The 15,925-nt window shown below is 37.6% G+C and overlaps 1 protein-coding gene across 4 annotated transcripts in view; it reads right to left on the bottom strand.

The window, feature by feature from the left end:
* ANKRD12 (ankyrin repeat domain 12) overlaps nucleotides 1-15,925 on the bottom strand; it is a 182,188-nt gene that overhangs the window by 35,835 nt on the left and 130,428 nt on the right. For 3 of the 4 annotated variants that reach the window (XM_037008382.2, XM_037008384.2, XM_037008380.2), the window contains one exon: nucleotides 4,941-5,088. In XM_037008382.2, the coding sequence (XP_036864277.2) occupies nucleotides 4,941-5,088 (148 nt within the window). Of the gene's footprint in view, nucleotides 1-784; nucleotides 854-4,940; nucleotides 5,089-15,925 lie in introns of those variants that run through there. The other variant, XM_017643788.3, reaches the window with a different exon arrangement.

Raw genomic sequence — 15,925 nt, forward strand, 5'->3', positions numbered from 1 at the left:
GAATCATGAAAAAAGGGCAGAAGTTAGAGGGAAAAAAAGACTAAAGAATAATGCAAATATCAAAGTGCTATATATTTGTATACACATAAGCTGTACTAACTAGGACATGGTTATTTAGTACAACGATATCATAAATATCTGGTATCAGGGACATAAAACGCTACTCAGTCAGTGTGGACCATGAACTGAGCCAGTCTGCATATTATTTATTACTAATCTGTGATAAAATAAGGAGCCCGTGACAAAAATGGAAATCAATTATGTCACCAGCACTGTTTAGTTCAGTTGACATTCTTTGCATAGCATTTTCTCCTTTCTGATGAAGGAAGCCGTGCACTGATTTAAAATCTAGCACAAGTTCCTTATCTTGAGAACCAGTAACAATTTGTGGAACAGCTACTCTGCATATCTATGTCATTAAGCACAATGCCTAATGGAATAAACCTTATTTAAAATGTTACATATATAACATCCTGTATTTACTCCGAACTTACTAAGTTCTGAAATTCAGTCTGGTTATATTCTTTAATTCTGCAACACTTTAAGTGTATCTGTCACATGGATGACATGATATACCAAGATGGGTAACAATGTCATCAGACTTTACACATATAAGTATCTATGGGCAGTTAAATTAATTAAATATTAATACATTCTGAGTATAGATACGATGAAGTTTTTGATAAAGTTAAGTCTAACAAGGACCTCATGTAAATTAAGCAATAAATTTGGGTATTTTTATCAGTCTTTTTTAGCAACTCCAAAATCTTTGTACGATACTTACTGATGATTTTTGCATCATTCCTTGATCAAGCAATAATTCAGGCACATTCACCATGTGGTAACAAATATTCTGAAAAACCAATACATAGCTGATGAACACATGAAACAATAGAAATCAGTGAAAAATCAAGAAAAACTATTAAGAATCAAGTAAGATAACTTCCTTCTTCCATGGGAAAAATCTGTTGCAGCATTTCTTTCTTATGGAAAGTTTTATAACAAAAGCTGCTTTTCACAGTTATTGCTTTCTGAAGATACTACAGTTAAGGAGTTCACAGCCATAATAAATGAGAGAATTAACACACCACACAGGAATTTTCTATTTTTCAAGTATTTTCTTTCTTATGGAAGCAAATGTAATTTCAGCTATTATAATCCTGATTTCACACAGTACAAATATGTTCAAATGACTTTCAGCTTGTAACTGGTAAAATGGATTTATAAAGATTTTGAGAGAAATTGACAGGGGTTAGTGAATGATTGTTAGTATTTTCATTTTCATAATCAGCTGTATCCCCAGTGTTTATGCAATGCCTAACACATAATAGGTGCTCAGAAATAGTTGAATACTTGAGTTGAAGGAAGAGGAAGAGGAGTTCAGTATGACTACCAAATACAGGACATATGTATAGCTGGATGACATTAACATTAATTGAGATAGGAAAAACAAGAAGAGGAGTGGTAAATGGGAAAAAAAGAAGACCTGTTCAACTGTACTATTTCTGTGGGAATTGTAACTAACATCCAGAGAGTAGCTAAATATATAGGTTTGAAGCTTAAAAAATAGGCATGGGATAGAGAAATATTTGGAAGGCATCATCATATACAGATGGTAGTCAAAACTGTATGTGTAAGTTTATCTGGGAGAATACATGGCATGAGAATAGGGTCCAGAAGGCAAAATCTTCAGAAAAATCATGGGAAGGGAATGGGGAAGAAATAAAGATGAGATTCTGGAAGGAAACGTAGAAGGAACAGTCTGGGAAGCTGGATGAAAGTCAAGAAAGAATATGTTCCAGAAACAAAGGCAGGAGAATTTTAGGAAGAACGTGAACAACACTGTCAAATTCTACAGAGACGGAAATGACTGATAAGGGATCTGGCAGTTAGGCGATCATGTGTGATGTTAATAAACAGATTCGATGGAGTGCACTTTAAGTGTACTACAATGCAATTTAAGAAGCTTAGTTGTGAAGGGAAGGGCATAGGGAATCAAATAATCAGGGGTATAGGGCAAGAGAAAATTTTGTTGTCTTATATATTATATTTATGTGTATAAAAATTTTTCATATGATTGTGTCCAGAGGTAGCTTCCTTCCCCCTCTACCTGAATCATCCCCTTCTGCCACTAGCTTCCCAACATAGGTTTCATCAGCAGCCTGGTATACATTCTTTCAGACCCTGTTCCATGCTTATAAAATTTTACACAAATGTATGTATGTATACAAACATACATATAGGGTTTTAAAACATTCATTTTACAAAAATGAAATACTATGATTATTCATCTTGATTTTCCTATCTCAGTATCTTATGAAGATCTCTTCAAGTAACCAGTACAACATTAAGGTATACTTTTCCACGGTTGTACAACAGTCCATGGTGTGCCTATATGCCTTGATTTTTGCAAACAATTTCCCATATGACTATGTATTTTTTCTTTTTACACTAAAAACAGTGCTGTAATAAACATGGGATATTCCCAGAAGTGTGACTGCCAGATCAAGGAGCATTAAGTATTTTTTACAATGTTTTTAGAATGGTAAATTTTGAACCTACACAAAAGTTGACATAAGGTTATACTGAACCCCCGTATACCCATCATTTAGTTCCAATAGCCATCAATCTCTGGTCAGTCTATACCTTTACTTATCCTATCTCTGCATCATTTTGAAGTACATCCCATTCACCGCATCATTTTATCTAGAAATACTTAGTATGTACCTCTAAAAGATAAAAGCTCTTGGATTTTGTTAGCTGTTGACAGACTTTTTCAAAAAGACTAATAATTCACATACTTCCCTTTTTAATCCCTCCTCCTATTAGGTAACCACTTTTATAAGTTGTTGGTTTATTCTTCCATTCTTTCTTTTAAACTAAATAAGAAAATATACATATTGGTCCTTTTAAATCCTTAAGTGTCTGGAATTATCTTTCTTTTGCCCTGACAGGTGCGTAATACCTTGGGCAGGTACAAGATTATGCTGTAGTTCTTTCCTCTCAGTAGTCTATCTTTAATTGTTGGAGGTTAGAAGTCCAATGCCAATGTGACTTGCAGCTTAATTACACTCAGAACCAAGGAATCTGACAAATGTATGTTGGGGCTTGGGGGTGCTGTTGGGTGTGTTTTCATCAATCCATCTGGAACTCACTGAACTTGCTAACTGATAGACTCAGGACTCAAGCTTTCTTCAGCTCAGGAAAATTTTCTTCTATCAGTATAATTATGGACTATTCTCTCTCTACCTGTTTCTTTCTGTTTCCATAAATAACTATTACTCATATTTTGTTAGGTCTCCCAGATCTATATATGTCCATCTGTTGTCCCTCCTTTGATGTTAACTTTGATCACACAGTTAAGGAGCTGCTGGATTTCTCTCCTATGTAATCACTGGTTACTTTTCCTTCTCTCTTGTAATGTGAAAAAGCCATGAAACTATCCCACTTTTCGTTAAAAATATTAAAAATAGAATTACCATATGACCCAACAATTCCACTTCAGGTATTTATCTTAAGAAAATGAAAACAATAATTTGAAAAGATGTATGTATCCCATGTTCAATGCAGCATTATTTACAGTAACACACTGAAACAATCTATGTGTTATTGATAGACGAATGGATAAAGAAGATGTGGAATATATACACAATGGACTACTACTCAGCAATAAAGAATGAAATCTGGCCATTTGGGACAACATGGATGCACCCTGAAGGCATTATGCTAAATGAATACAGAAAAAGACAAATACTGCATGACCTCCCTTACATGCACAATCTAAAAATAAAACCACAAATTCATGTAACAGAGAACAGATTATTGGTTGCCTGAGGAGGGGGTGTAGGTGGGCAAAATGGGTAAAGGCTCTCAAAAGGTACCAATTTCCATTTTTATGATAAATAAGTCCTGGGGATGTAATGTATAGCATGGTGACTATAGTTAATAATGTCATATTGTTTATTTGATATTTGCCTCTTTTAGAAGGCCTCATCACAATAAAAGATTTTTTTTGTAGTGGATGTTAACTAACTAAATGTGATCATTTTGCAATGTATACAAACATCAAATCCTTATACTGTATACCTGAAATTGATATTGTTATATATGTCAATTATACTTCAAAAAAAAAAAAAAAGTAAAGGGTAGACCTTTGTGCCTCAAAACTAGTTATTTTACTGCCTTCAGGCAATGGCTGACATAAAATGAGTATAGTTTGATTTTTTTATTCCATGTAAAAATACATGGCATTATCTAATTGCTTATAGGAATTTTTTAAGATTTTGTGAGGATATGGCCAGTTATGAGACTGAATACATTTTTTTTTTCACTGATTTTTGCCTGGAACATGGTGAACTCTTCCAATCTGTTACACAAAAGACTTTCTTCTATACAGGAAAGTTTTTTTCTGTTGTATTTTTAATTGTTTATTTTTAAATTCTGAGTATGTCCCAAGTTATCTGAAATATTCTTTTGGATCTTTCCTTTTCAAAACTGTGTTTGCAAAACTGTGAATGTACCTTGCAACAATGACCAGAGTTCAACCATCTAAATCACATAAGTAAAAATGCACAGATGACTCATTAATGTTAGGAAGACAGGGAAGATTTGGTTAACAGTTCTCTAATTTATAAAAGAATGAAAAGTCAGAGTAGCAGTGGTGGTGGCTATTAATGCGGAGAGGCTCTTCAGTAGGCATGAATGTAATGTTGGCAATTTGGGGGGAAAATCATGGAAATAGGGCAATGGCATTATGACTCCACTTATATAGAGGATGAGCAGCAAATACCTAGATTACTAAATTCACCATTCTTAATAGTTAGCTAGCTAGCTAGCATGATTCTAAGGTACTCAAAAATTTTCTGGATTGAAAAGGAGGAGGAGGTTCTACTAAATATCATGTCAAGCATACTGCTGAACGCAGATAATCTGAAACAAACCTGTGTAACTTTCATCATCATCAGATAAAGGCACCTCTCTTTTTAGCAGCAATTCCAACTCCTCTGTTTCTGCTACGTCCACTGGACGCTCTCCGTGTTTATTAGCTTGAAATGGATTTCCACCATGACGAAGTAACAGTTTCACTATCTGCAACATTAAAGAGGAAGATTTAGTCCCTTCATAGTTGTATCATTTCAACCATTATCTTGGTAAGACCCACAATACCCTTTTGCCTCACCTATTCTGCCTCTATTCCTCATTGTCTATTCCAAATTATGATTACTCTCTTTGAATTTCATTTTCATTATCATCCCCTCTCCATCTGATGACCTTATCAAATACAAAGAAATTTTCTCCTTAAATTTAAGAAGGGCTATTTTGCCACCAATCTCATCATTTTTCTTCTTGTTTCATCAAATATTCAAATATTTACTGAGCACTGCTCTAAGTTCTGCAGATAAATCATTGGACAAGAATAACAAGCTCCCTGATCTCTTGGAATGTACATTCTAGAGAGATTAAAAGAAGTGCTTCCTTTCTGTTGAAGGCTAATATTACTACCAGTGCTCTTAATCTTTTTCTTTTCCCCACATCCCAAGAATTTAAGCCATCATCAACTGATGGATTTACTTTGAACTAAGGAAGCTTCAACTTCAAGGCCCCTTACTTTCATGGTCCCCTTATATATAGCACTGTATCTAATTTTGTATTAATTACTTTGAAATTTTTCTTAAAGAAACCATTTTCTTCCCCACCAAATTATATAAGCTTCCAAATCTACAAAACCAGGATCTGTCTGGTTAGCCATCGTTTAGTTTGTTTCTTATCCTCTTCCTTTCCATAGTTTTGAACTCTCTTTGATGGGCTCCTTTCTAGAACCCAAATCTTTCCAGTTCATGGTTCTTTCACCTTAAAAAGATGCCAATAAAGAAATGAAACAAACAAAACAAGAAGCTGTTCAAACCAATATTCCTCTCCACTAGCCAAATCTCCTCTTTCCTTTACAGTCAAGCTCCAGAAAATATTTTGTCTTGTAGTTTTCATTTTTTTTTTGGCCCTTCACTTTTCTACACGAAATTATGCTACCATCAGTCCTATGAAATGGGTTTTCTAAGACCTGCAAAGATCTAAGCCAAATATTCTACCTCGAGAGCTCTGTCTCATGCTCTAGTCTACATTATCTCTTTGGAGATCTCACCCACTCTGTTAGAATATAATGACAATCATGCAATCTATTCACTCCTTTTCATTTCCTTGCTTGTTCTCTTTCTCTCAGCTCTTTCTTAAGCTCCAAACCCAAATATCCAGATGTTTATACTAGCTATATCCAACTGAATATATTTGTATTTCAATATAATAGCTGAAATCGTAAGGAACACAGTTCATTAAACTTGCATCCTTATCTTTTATCTATTTCCATTCTCAGTGACTGATACCACAATATACCCAATCACTCAAGCCAGAAAACTGGGAGTCACTCGGGTGTTTCACACCCATATACTACATTAAATAGGTGGCTAAGTGTTAATTTTGCTTCCTTACCATCTCACGTTGTTCCCAAGCTTTTACTTCCAGTGACATCAGTGTTCTAACATATGTAAATTTACACTATGATTTATTCACACATTTCTCCCCTTATTCTACAACCATAAACTTCATGTGGGATCAAGTCTTGGTATTCCCAACACATAATTATGGTGTTTTCTGGTACTTAGAAAATATATCATGTCTTTTTAAAAAAACAATGTTAAGGTGCTAAAATTAGGAATTTCTAACAAATGAAAAGTACCTAAGAATAATAAAGATTCACATTGAATAAAATAATGAAAAATTTCTCCTAGACTATGAAAGAATAAACTATTAATGTTGAATCTGAAATGTAAGAATGTATAATGAAAACAAATTATTCATGATCCCAACTGCTAATATTATTTATTCCCTTTGGTTACTATTTTTATTTTATTTTATTTATTTATTTTTTATTTTAAGTTCTTCTTTTTCCTTTATTTATTTTTTTTTTTTGAGAGGGCATCTCTCATATTTATTGATCAAATGGTTGTTAACAACAATAAAATTCAGTATAGGGGGGTCAATGCTCAATGTACAATCATTAATCCATCTCAAGTCTAATTCTCGTCAGTCTCCAATCTTCTGAAGCATAACGAACAACTTCTTACATGGTGAACGAATTCTTACATAGTGAATAAATTCTTACATGGTGAACAGTACAAGGGCAGTCATCACAGAAACTTTCAGTTTTGATCACGCATTATGACCTATAAACAATCAGGTCAAATATGAATATTCGTTTGATTTTTGTACTCGATTTATATGTGGATCCCACATTTCTCCCTTTATTATTATTATTATTATTTTTATTTTTAATAAAATGCTGAAGTGGTAGGTAGATGCAAGATAAAGGTAGAAAACATAGTTTAGTGCTGTAAGAGGGCAAATGTAGATGATCAGATGATCAGGTGTGTGCCTATGGACTAAGTATTAATCCAGGCTAGACAAGGGCAGCAAAACATCCACGGATGCAGAAGATTTCTCTCAAAGCAGGGGGGGGTGAGGTTCTGAGCCTCACCTCTGTTGATCCCCAAATTCTCACCTGATGGCCCCCCTGCGACAGTGCCTGTCTTAGGTTGTTCCTCCCTTGAGGAATCTTACCCGTCTCTGGCTAACCAGTCATCTTCTGGGGCCATACAGGGAAATGTAAAGTTGGTAAGTGAGAGAGAAGCCATATTGTTTGAAAAGGTTAGCTTTTTACTTCTTTGCAGATTTATGCCCTGTGGCTTCTATGCCCAGCACTTGTCTCGAGGTATCTTTACCACCTGGAGGAATTATGATACTTGGTAAATTCGATATGAGGCACGAATTCTATTTAAGGGTTGTAATTAGGAAGAAAGAAAGCTACAGATGTAGCATATGGAAGGAAACATGGGAGGATTGATTATTTCTTTGACATATCTTCTTGTAGAGTACGTTAAGTATGTATAGGTTTTAAACTACTAACTAATTTGCACACACATATTAACATAATAGGAATATGGTAACATAAACAAAGCAAATCTATAATTACCATCCATCTCCAGTGAAGCCAAGAAAACCATTTAGGCACCCTAGGCATTTGTGAAAATTTGTCTATGATATGATGGATATTGTCCAACTGTACTTGAACAGTCTGAGAGAAATCAGACAAATTAAAGCAGCCCATTTCTGGGATCTGTTCACATCCCATATGTTCTTTTAACCATAGATAGTCTATAGTCATAAGATTTTGGAGTGCTACACCTTGCACCCCTCCCACCTCCTGGTTGAGTTCCAACAGTACGGATCCGGTCAAATTGGTTGTCTCACTGTATGCACATGCCAGCCTAGACATCTCCCTCCTCTTTCCTATGGCAAGTCCAGGAGATGGTGGGCTGGATGTAGCCACAACCGCAGCATCGTCCAGATCCCTGTGGAGGCTTTTTGATGATTATCCCCTGGCACAAGTCCTCCAGAGAGTGCTGATGCCGGAAGCTCCTCCTCATATCGTATGTTAGTTCATTTTCTGGGTATCCAAGCTAGGCCTTGATCTTCTGCATAGAAACAAACAGACCCTTTGCCCACACTTTGACATGCCCTCTATACCACTGTGCAGAACTCATTGGAGGTCAGCACACAGTAACTGGTTTGTTTTTTTTTTTAATTAAGAGAAAGGAATATTGTCAGAAAAGAGTACCTCCATAGCTGATCATCTGACACCCTTTAAGTGATCAACATTAAGGATATTTAAAGCATGCGTTGATCTTTGATTTACCAATAAGTTTATCCTATCAATGAGTAATCCCCCTTCTTTCTTTCTTTCTTTTTTTTTTTAATTTTTAATCTATACTTACATGAAGAATACTATGTTTACTATGCTCTCCCCTATATCAGGTCCCCCCTAACAACCACATTACGGTTACTGTCCATCAGCTTAGCAAAATGTTGTAGAGTCACTACTTGTCCTCTCTGTGTTGTGCAGCCCACTCTCCCCTTTCTCCCTCCCCCCAATGCATGCTAATCTTAATACTCCCTTCTTCTCCCCCCACCTTATCCCTCCCTGCCCACCCATCCTCCTCAGTTCCTTTCCCTTTGGTACCTGTTAGTCCACTTTTGGGTTCTGTAATTCCGCTGCTATTTTGTTCCTTCAGTTTTTCCTTTGTTCCTATACTCCTCCGATGAGTGAAATCATTTGGTATTTCTCTTTCTCCGCTTGGCTTATTTCACAGAGCATAATACTCTCCAGCTCCATCCATGTTGCTGCAAATGGTTGGATTTTTCCACTTCTTATGGCTGAGTAGTATTCCATTGTGTATATGTACCACATCTTCTTTATCCATTCATCTACCGATGGACATTTAGGTTGCTTCCAATTCTTGGCTATTGTAAATAGTGCTGCGATAAACATAGGGGTGCATCTGTCTTTCTCAAACTTGATTGCTGCGTTCTTAGGGTAAATTCCTAGGAGTGGAATTCCTGGGTCAAATGGTAGGTCTGTTTTGATCATTTTGATGAACCTCCATACTGCTTTTCACAATGGTTGAACTAATTTACATTCCCACCAGAAGTGTAGGAGGGTTGCCCTTTCTCCACTTTTGGGTGGCAGCTATCCTTACTGGTGTGAGGTGATACCTCATTGTAGTTTTAATTTGCATTTCTCTGATAATTAGTGATGTGGGGCATCTTTTCATGTGTCTCTTGGCCATCTGTATTTCTTTTTTAGAGAACTGTCTGTTCAGTTCCTCTGCCCATTTTTTAATTGGGTTATTTGTTTTTTGTTTGTCGAGGAGTGTGAGCTCTTTATATATTCTGGACGTCAAGCCTTTATCGGATGTGTCATTTTCAAATATATTCTCCCATACTGTAGGGTTCCTTTTTGTTCTATTGATGGTGTCTTTTGCTGTACAGAAGCTTTTCAGCTTAATGTAGTCCCACTTGCTCATTTTTGCTGTTGTTTTCCTTGCCCGGGGAGATATGTTCAAGAAGAGGTCACTCATGTTTATGTGTAAGAGGTTTTTGACTATGTTTTTTTCCAAGAGTTAAATGGTTTCATGACTTACATTTAGGTCTTTGATCCATTTTGAGTTTACCTTTGTATATGGGGTTAGACAATGGTCCAGTTTCATTCTCCTACATGTGGCTGTCCAGTTTTGCCAGCACCATCTGTTGAAGAGACTGTCATTTTGCCATTGAATGTCCATGGCTCCTTTATCAAATATTAATTGACCATATATGTTTGGGTTAATTTCTGGAGTCTCTAATCTGTTCCAATGGTCTGTTGCTCTGTTCTTGTGCCAGTACCAAATTGTCTTGATTACTATGGCTTTGTAGTAGAGCTTGAAGTTGGGGAGTGAGATCCCCCCTACTTTATTCTTCTTTTTCAGGATTGCTTTGGCTATTCGGGGTCTCTGGTGTTTCCATATGAATTTTTGAATTATTTGTTCCAATTCATTGAAGAATATTGCTGGTAATTTGAGAGGGATTGCATCAAATCTGTATATTGCTTTGGGCAGGATGGCCATTTTGACGATATTAATTCTTCCTAGCCATGAGCATGGGATGAGTTTCCATTTATTAGTGTCCTCTTTAATTTCTCTTAAGAGTGACTTGTAGTTTTCAGAGTATAAGTCTTTCACTTCTTTGGTTAGGTTTATTCCTAGGTATTTTATTCTTTTTGATGCAATGGTGAATGGAATTGTTTTCCTGATTTCTCTTTCTATTGATTCATTGTTAGTGTATAGGAAAGCTAAAGATTTCTGTGTGTTAATTTTGTATCCTGCAACTTTGCTGTATTCCAATATCAGTTCTAGTAGTTTTGGAGTGGAGTCTTTAGGGTTTTTTATGTACAGTATCATATCAACTGCAAATAGTGACAGTTTAACTTCTTCTTTACCAATCTGGATTCCTTGTATTTCTTTGTTTTGTCTGATTGCCGTGGCTAGGACCTCCAGTACTATGTTAAATAACAGTGGAGAGAGTGGGCATCCCTGTCTGGTTCCCGATCTCAGTGGAAATGCTTTCAGCTTCTCGCTGTTCAGTATAATGCTGGCTGTGGGTTTATCATATATGGCCTTTATTATGTTGAGGTACTTGCCCTCTATTCCCATTTTGCTGAGAGTTTTTATCATGAATGGATGTTGAATTTTGTCAAATGCTTTTTCAGCATCTATGGAGATGATCATGTGGTTTTTGTCTTTCTTTTTGTTGATGTGGTGGATGATGTTGATGGATTTTCGAATGTTGTACTATCCTTGCATCCCTGGGATAAATCCCACTTGGTCATGGTGTATGATCGTTTTGATATACTGTTGAATTCTGTTTGCTAATATGTTATTGAGTATTTTTGCATCTATATTCATCAGGGATATTGGTCTGTAATTTTCTTTTTTGGTGGGGTCTTTTCCTGGTTTTGGTATTAGGGTGATGTTGGCTTCATAGAATGAGTTTGGGAGTATTCCCTCTTCTTCTATTTTTTGGAACACTTTAAGGAGAATGGGTATTATGTCTTCTCTGTGTGTCTGATAAAATTCTGAGGTAAATCCATCCGGCCCCGGGGTTTTGTTCTTGGGTAGTTTTTTGATTACCGTTTCAATTTCTTTGCTCATAATTGGTTTGTTTCACTTTTGTGTTTCTTCCTTGGTCAGTCTTGGGAGGTTGTATTTTTCTAGGAAGTTGTCCATTTCTTCTAGGTTTTCCAGCTTGTTGGCATATAGGTTTTCATAGTAGTCTTTAATAATTTTTTGTATTTCTGTGGAGTCTGTCGTGATTTTTTCATTCTCATTTCTGATGCTGTTGATTTCTGTTGATTCTCTTTTTCTCTTAATAAGTTGGGCTAGAGGCTTATCTATTTTGTTTATTTTCTCAAAGAACCAGCTCTTGGTTTCGTTGATTTTTGCTATTGTTTTATTCTTCTCAATTTTGTTTATTTCTTCTCTGATCTTTATTATGTCCCTCCTTCTGCTGACTTTAGGCTTCATTTGTTCTTCTTTTTCCAGTTTTGATAATTGTGATGTTAGACTATTCATTTGGGATTGGTCTTCCTTCTTCAAGTGTGCCTGGATTGCTATATACTTTCCTCTTAAGACTGCTTTCGCTGCGTCCCACAGAAGTTGGGGCTTAGTGTTGTTGTTGTCATTTGTTTCTATATATTCCTTGATCTCTATTTTGATTTGTTCATTGATCCACTGATTATTTAGTAGCATGTTGTTAAGCCTCCATGTGTTTGTGAGCCTTTTTGTTTTCTTTGTAGAATTTATTTCTACTTTTATACCTTTGTGGTCTGAAAAATTGGTTGGTAGAATTTCAATATTTTGGAGTTTACTTAGGCTCTTTTTGTGAGCTAGTACGTGGTCTATTCTGGAGAATGTTCCATGTGCACTTGAGAAGAATGTATATCCTGTTGCTTTTGGATGTAGAGTTCTATAGATGTCTATTAGGTCCATCTGTTCTAGGGTGTTGTTCAGGGCCTCTGTGTCCTTACTTATTTTCTGCCCAGTGGATCTATCCTTCGGGGTGAGTGGTGTGTTGAAGTCTCCTACAATGAATGCATTGCAGTCTATTTCCCTCTTTAGTTCTGTTAGTATTTGCTTCACATATGATGGTGCTCTTGTATTGGGTGCATATATATTTAGAGTGGTTATATCCTCTTGTTGGACTGAGCCCTTTATCATTATGTAGTGTCTTTCTTTATCTCTTGTTACTTTCTTTGTTTTGAAGTCTATTTTGTCTGATATTAGTACTGCAACCCCTGCTTTCTTCTCACTGTTGTTTGCCTGAAATATGTTTTTCCATCCCTTGACTTTTAGTCTATGCTTATCTTTGGGTTTAAGGTGAGTTTCTTGTAAGCAGCATATAGATGGGTCTTGCTTTTTTATCCATTCTATTACTCTGTGTCTTTTGATTGGTGCATTAAGTCCATTTACATTTAGGGTGACTATTGAGAGATACGTACTTATTGCCATTGCAGGCTTTAGATTCCTGGTTACCAAATGATCAAGGTTAGCTTCTTTAGTATCTTACTGCCTAACTTAGCTCACTTATTGAGCTGTTATATACACTGTCTGGAGATTCTTTTCTTCTCTCCCTTCTTATTCCTCCTCCTCCATTCTTCCTATGTTGTGTGTTTTGTTCTGTGCTCTTTTTAGGCGTGCTCCCATTTAGAGCTGTCCCTGTAGGATGCCCTGTAGAGGTGGTTTGTGGGAAGCAAATTCCCTCAGCTTTTGCTTGTCTGGGAATTGTTTAATCCCGCCATCATATTTAAATGATAGTCGTGCCGGATACAGTATCCTTGGTTCAAGGCCCTTCTGTTTCATTGCATTAAGTATATCATGCCATTCTCTTCTGGCCTGTAGGGTTTCTGTCGAGAAGTCTGATGTTAGCCTGGTGGGTTTTCCTTTATAGGTGACCTTTTTCTCTCTAGCTGCCTTTAAAACTCTTTCCTTGTCCTTGATCCTTGCCATTTTAATTACTATGTGTCTTGGTGTTGTCCTCCTTGGATCCTTTCTGTTGGGGGTTCTGTGTAATTCCATGGTCTGTTCGATTATTTCCTCCCCCAGTTTGGGGAAGTTTTCAGCAATTATTTCTTCAAAGAGACTTTCTATCCCTTTTCCTCTTTCTTCTTCTTCTGCTATCCCTATAATACGAATATTATTCCTTTTGGTTTGGTCACATACTTCTCTGAGTGTTGTTTCATTCCTGGAGATCCTTTTATCTCTCTCTATGTCAGCTTCTATACGTTCTTGTTCTCTGGCTTCTATTCCTTCAATGGCCTCTTGCATCTTATCCATTCTGCTTATAAATCCTTCCAGGGATTGTTTCACTTCTGTGATCTCCTTCCTGACATCTGTGATCTCCCTCCGGACTTCATCCCACTGCTCTTGCATTTTTCTCTGCATCTCTGTCAGCATGTTCATGATTTTTATTTTGAATTCTTTTTCAGGAGGACTGGTTAGGTCTGTCTCCTCAGGTGTTGTCTCTGTGATCTTTGTCTGCCTGTAGTTTTGTCTTTTCATGGTGATAGAGATAGTGTGCAGAGCTGGTACAAGTGACCGCTGGAAGAGCTTCCCTTCTTGTTGGTTTGTGGCCTTCCTCACCTGGGAGAATAGCGACCTCTAGTGGCTTGTGTTGGGCAGCTGTGTGCAGACAGGGCTTCTCCTTCCTGCCCGGTTGCTATGGGGTTTATCTCCGCTGTTGCTGTGGGTGTGGCCTGGCTGGGGCTGCTCCTCCAAAATGGTGGAGCCCCATTGGAGGGGGAGCGGCTGGGAGGCTATTTATCTCCGTAAGGGGCCTCTGTGCTCCCTGCTGCCCAGGGGGTCAGAGTGCCCAGAGATCCCTAGATTCCCTGCCTCTGGTCTAAGTGACCTGTCCTGCCCCTTTAAGACTTCCAAAAAGCACTCTCCAAACCAAAACAACAACAGCAACGAGAGAGGGAACAGAAAAAAAAAAAAAGAAAAGAAAAAAGAAAAAACACATAATTTATTTTTTTTTCCTCAGGCGCCGGTCCCAGGCACCCGCTCACTGGTCCTGCTGCCCTGCCTCCCTAGCACCAGGGTCCCTGTCCCTTCAAGGCTTCCAAAAAGCACCCGCCCACTGGTCCCGCAGGGAAAAACGCGCGATATTCTTTGTTCTAAGGCGCCGGTCCCAGGCACCCGCTCACCAGTCCCGCCGCCCTGCCTCCCTAGCACCGTGGTCCCTGTCCCTTTAAGGCTTCCAAAAAGCACTCGCCAAAAAGAGAAAAAAAGGGAAAAATTCGCGATTTCCTCCTTCCTCAGGTGCCGGTCTCAGGCACCCGCCCACCGGTCCCGCAGGGAAAAACGCGGGATATTCTTTGTCCTCAGGCGCCAGTCCCAGGCACCCACTCACGTTTGGTTACTATTTTTATCAAATTATACATCCTTATAATTTTAAAGATCAAATAGCTTTTTAAGGCTCTTGGTGAAGAACAAATGTCCCTGATGCTTATTTCCATATACTAAGTATCGTAATAGCTTGCTGCTTCTGTATTTTTCAACTTTGGGCCTTGTTTATTGTTTCACAATGGAAGATGTGGACAGCTCTTTCACCAACTCCCATCTCCTCTCCTCGCATACACACACACACACACACACACACACACACACACACACACACTTCCCATCCTCCTGACTTTCCAATATTGTTATATATATGTGGGTGGGTTTTTTTGTGCATTATGACTAATATAAATATGGAGCCAAGATGTACAGTATGACTAAATTTCCATTCTTATACAACTTCATTTGCCCCCATGAAGTTAATTATCTTGATTTTCACTTACTCAATTTTCTACATACTCATCTTTAATTCATCCCCCATTCTGCTACAAGTATAGATAACTTCAATAGTCTACCATTTTTTTGTTAGAGATGCCTTTCTCTAACCCTTCTAACTTGTTCTAAAATGGACTGCCTGTTCTCTAGATTTGCTTCTCAGCTGTCATCTTGGCATGTCCCTTTATCCTATCATCCCAGAAATACTCTTCCTTCAATTCTATTGGATTCTTTAGGCTCTTATCTTCTTTCTTGGTTTACTCCCTATTTTGTTGAATCACCAACTCCAGGAAATCCCTGAGAAAGAGCATTTTGAGATTTTTTTTTTGTATCATTAATCTACAATTACATGAAGAACACTATGTTTACTAGGCTCCCCCCTTCACCAAGTCCCCCTCACAAACCCCATTACAGTCACTGTCCATCAGCGTAGTAAGATGCTGCAGAATCCCTACTTGTCTTCTGTGTTGTACAGTCCTCCCTGTGCACCCCCCCAAACATGCTAATTGTAATGCCCTGTCTTCCCCCCCACCATCCCTCCCTTCCCACCCATCCTCCTCAGTCCCTTTCCCTTTGGTAACTGTTGGTCCATTCTTGGGTTCTGTGATTGTGCTGCTGTTTTGTTCCTTCAGTTTTTCTCTGTTTTTATACTCCATATATGAGTGAAA

This window comes from Manis javanica, chromosome 9 (genome assembly GCF_040802235.1).
Source record: "Manis javanica isolate MJ-LG chromosome 9, MJ_LKY, whole genome shotgun sequence".
NCBI classification, from domain to species: Eukaryota; Metazoa; Chordata; class Mammalia; order Pholidota; family Manidae; genus Manis; species Manis javanica.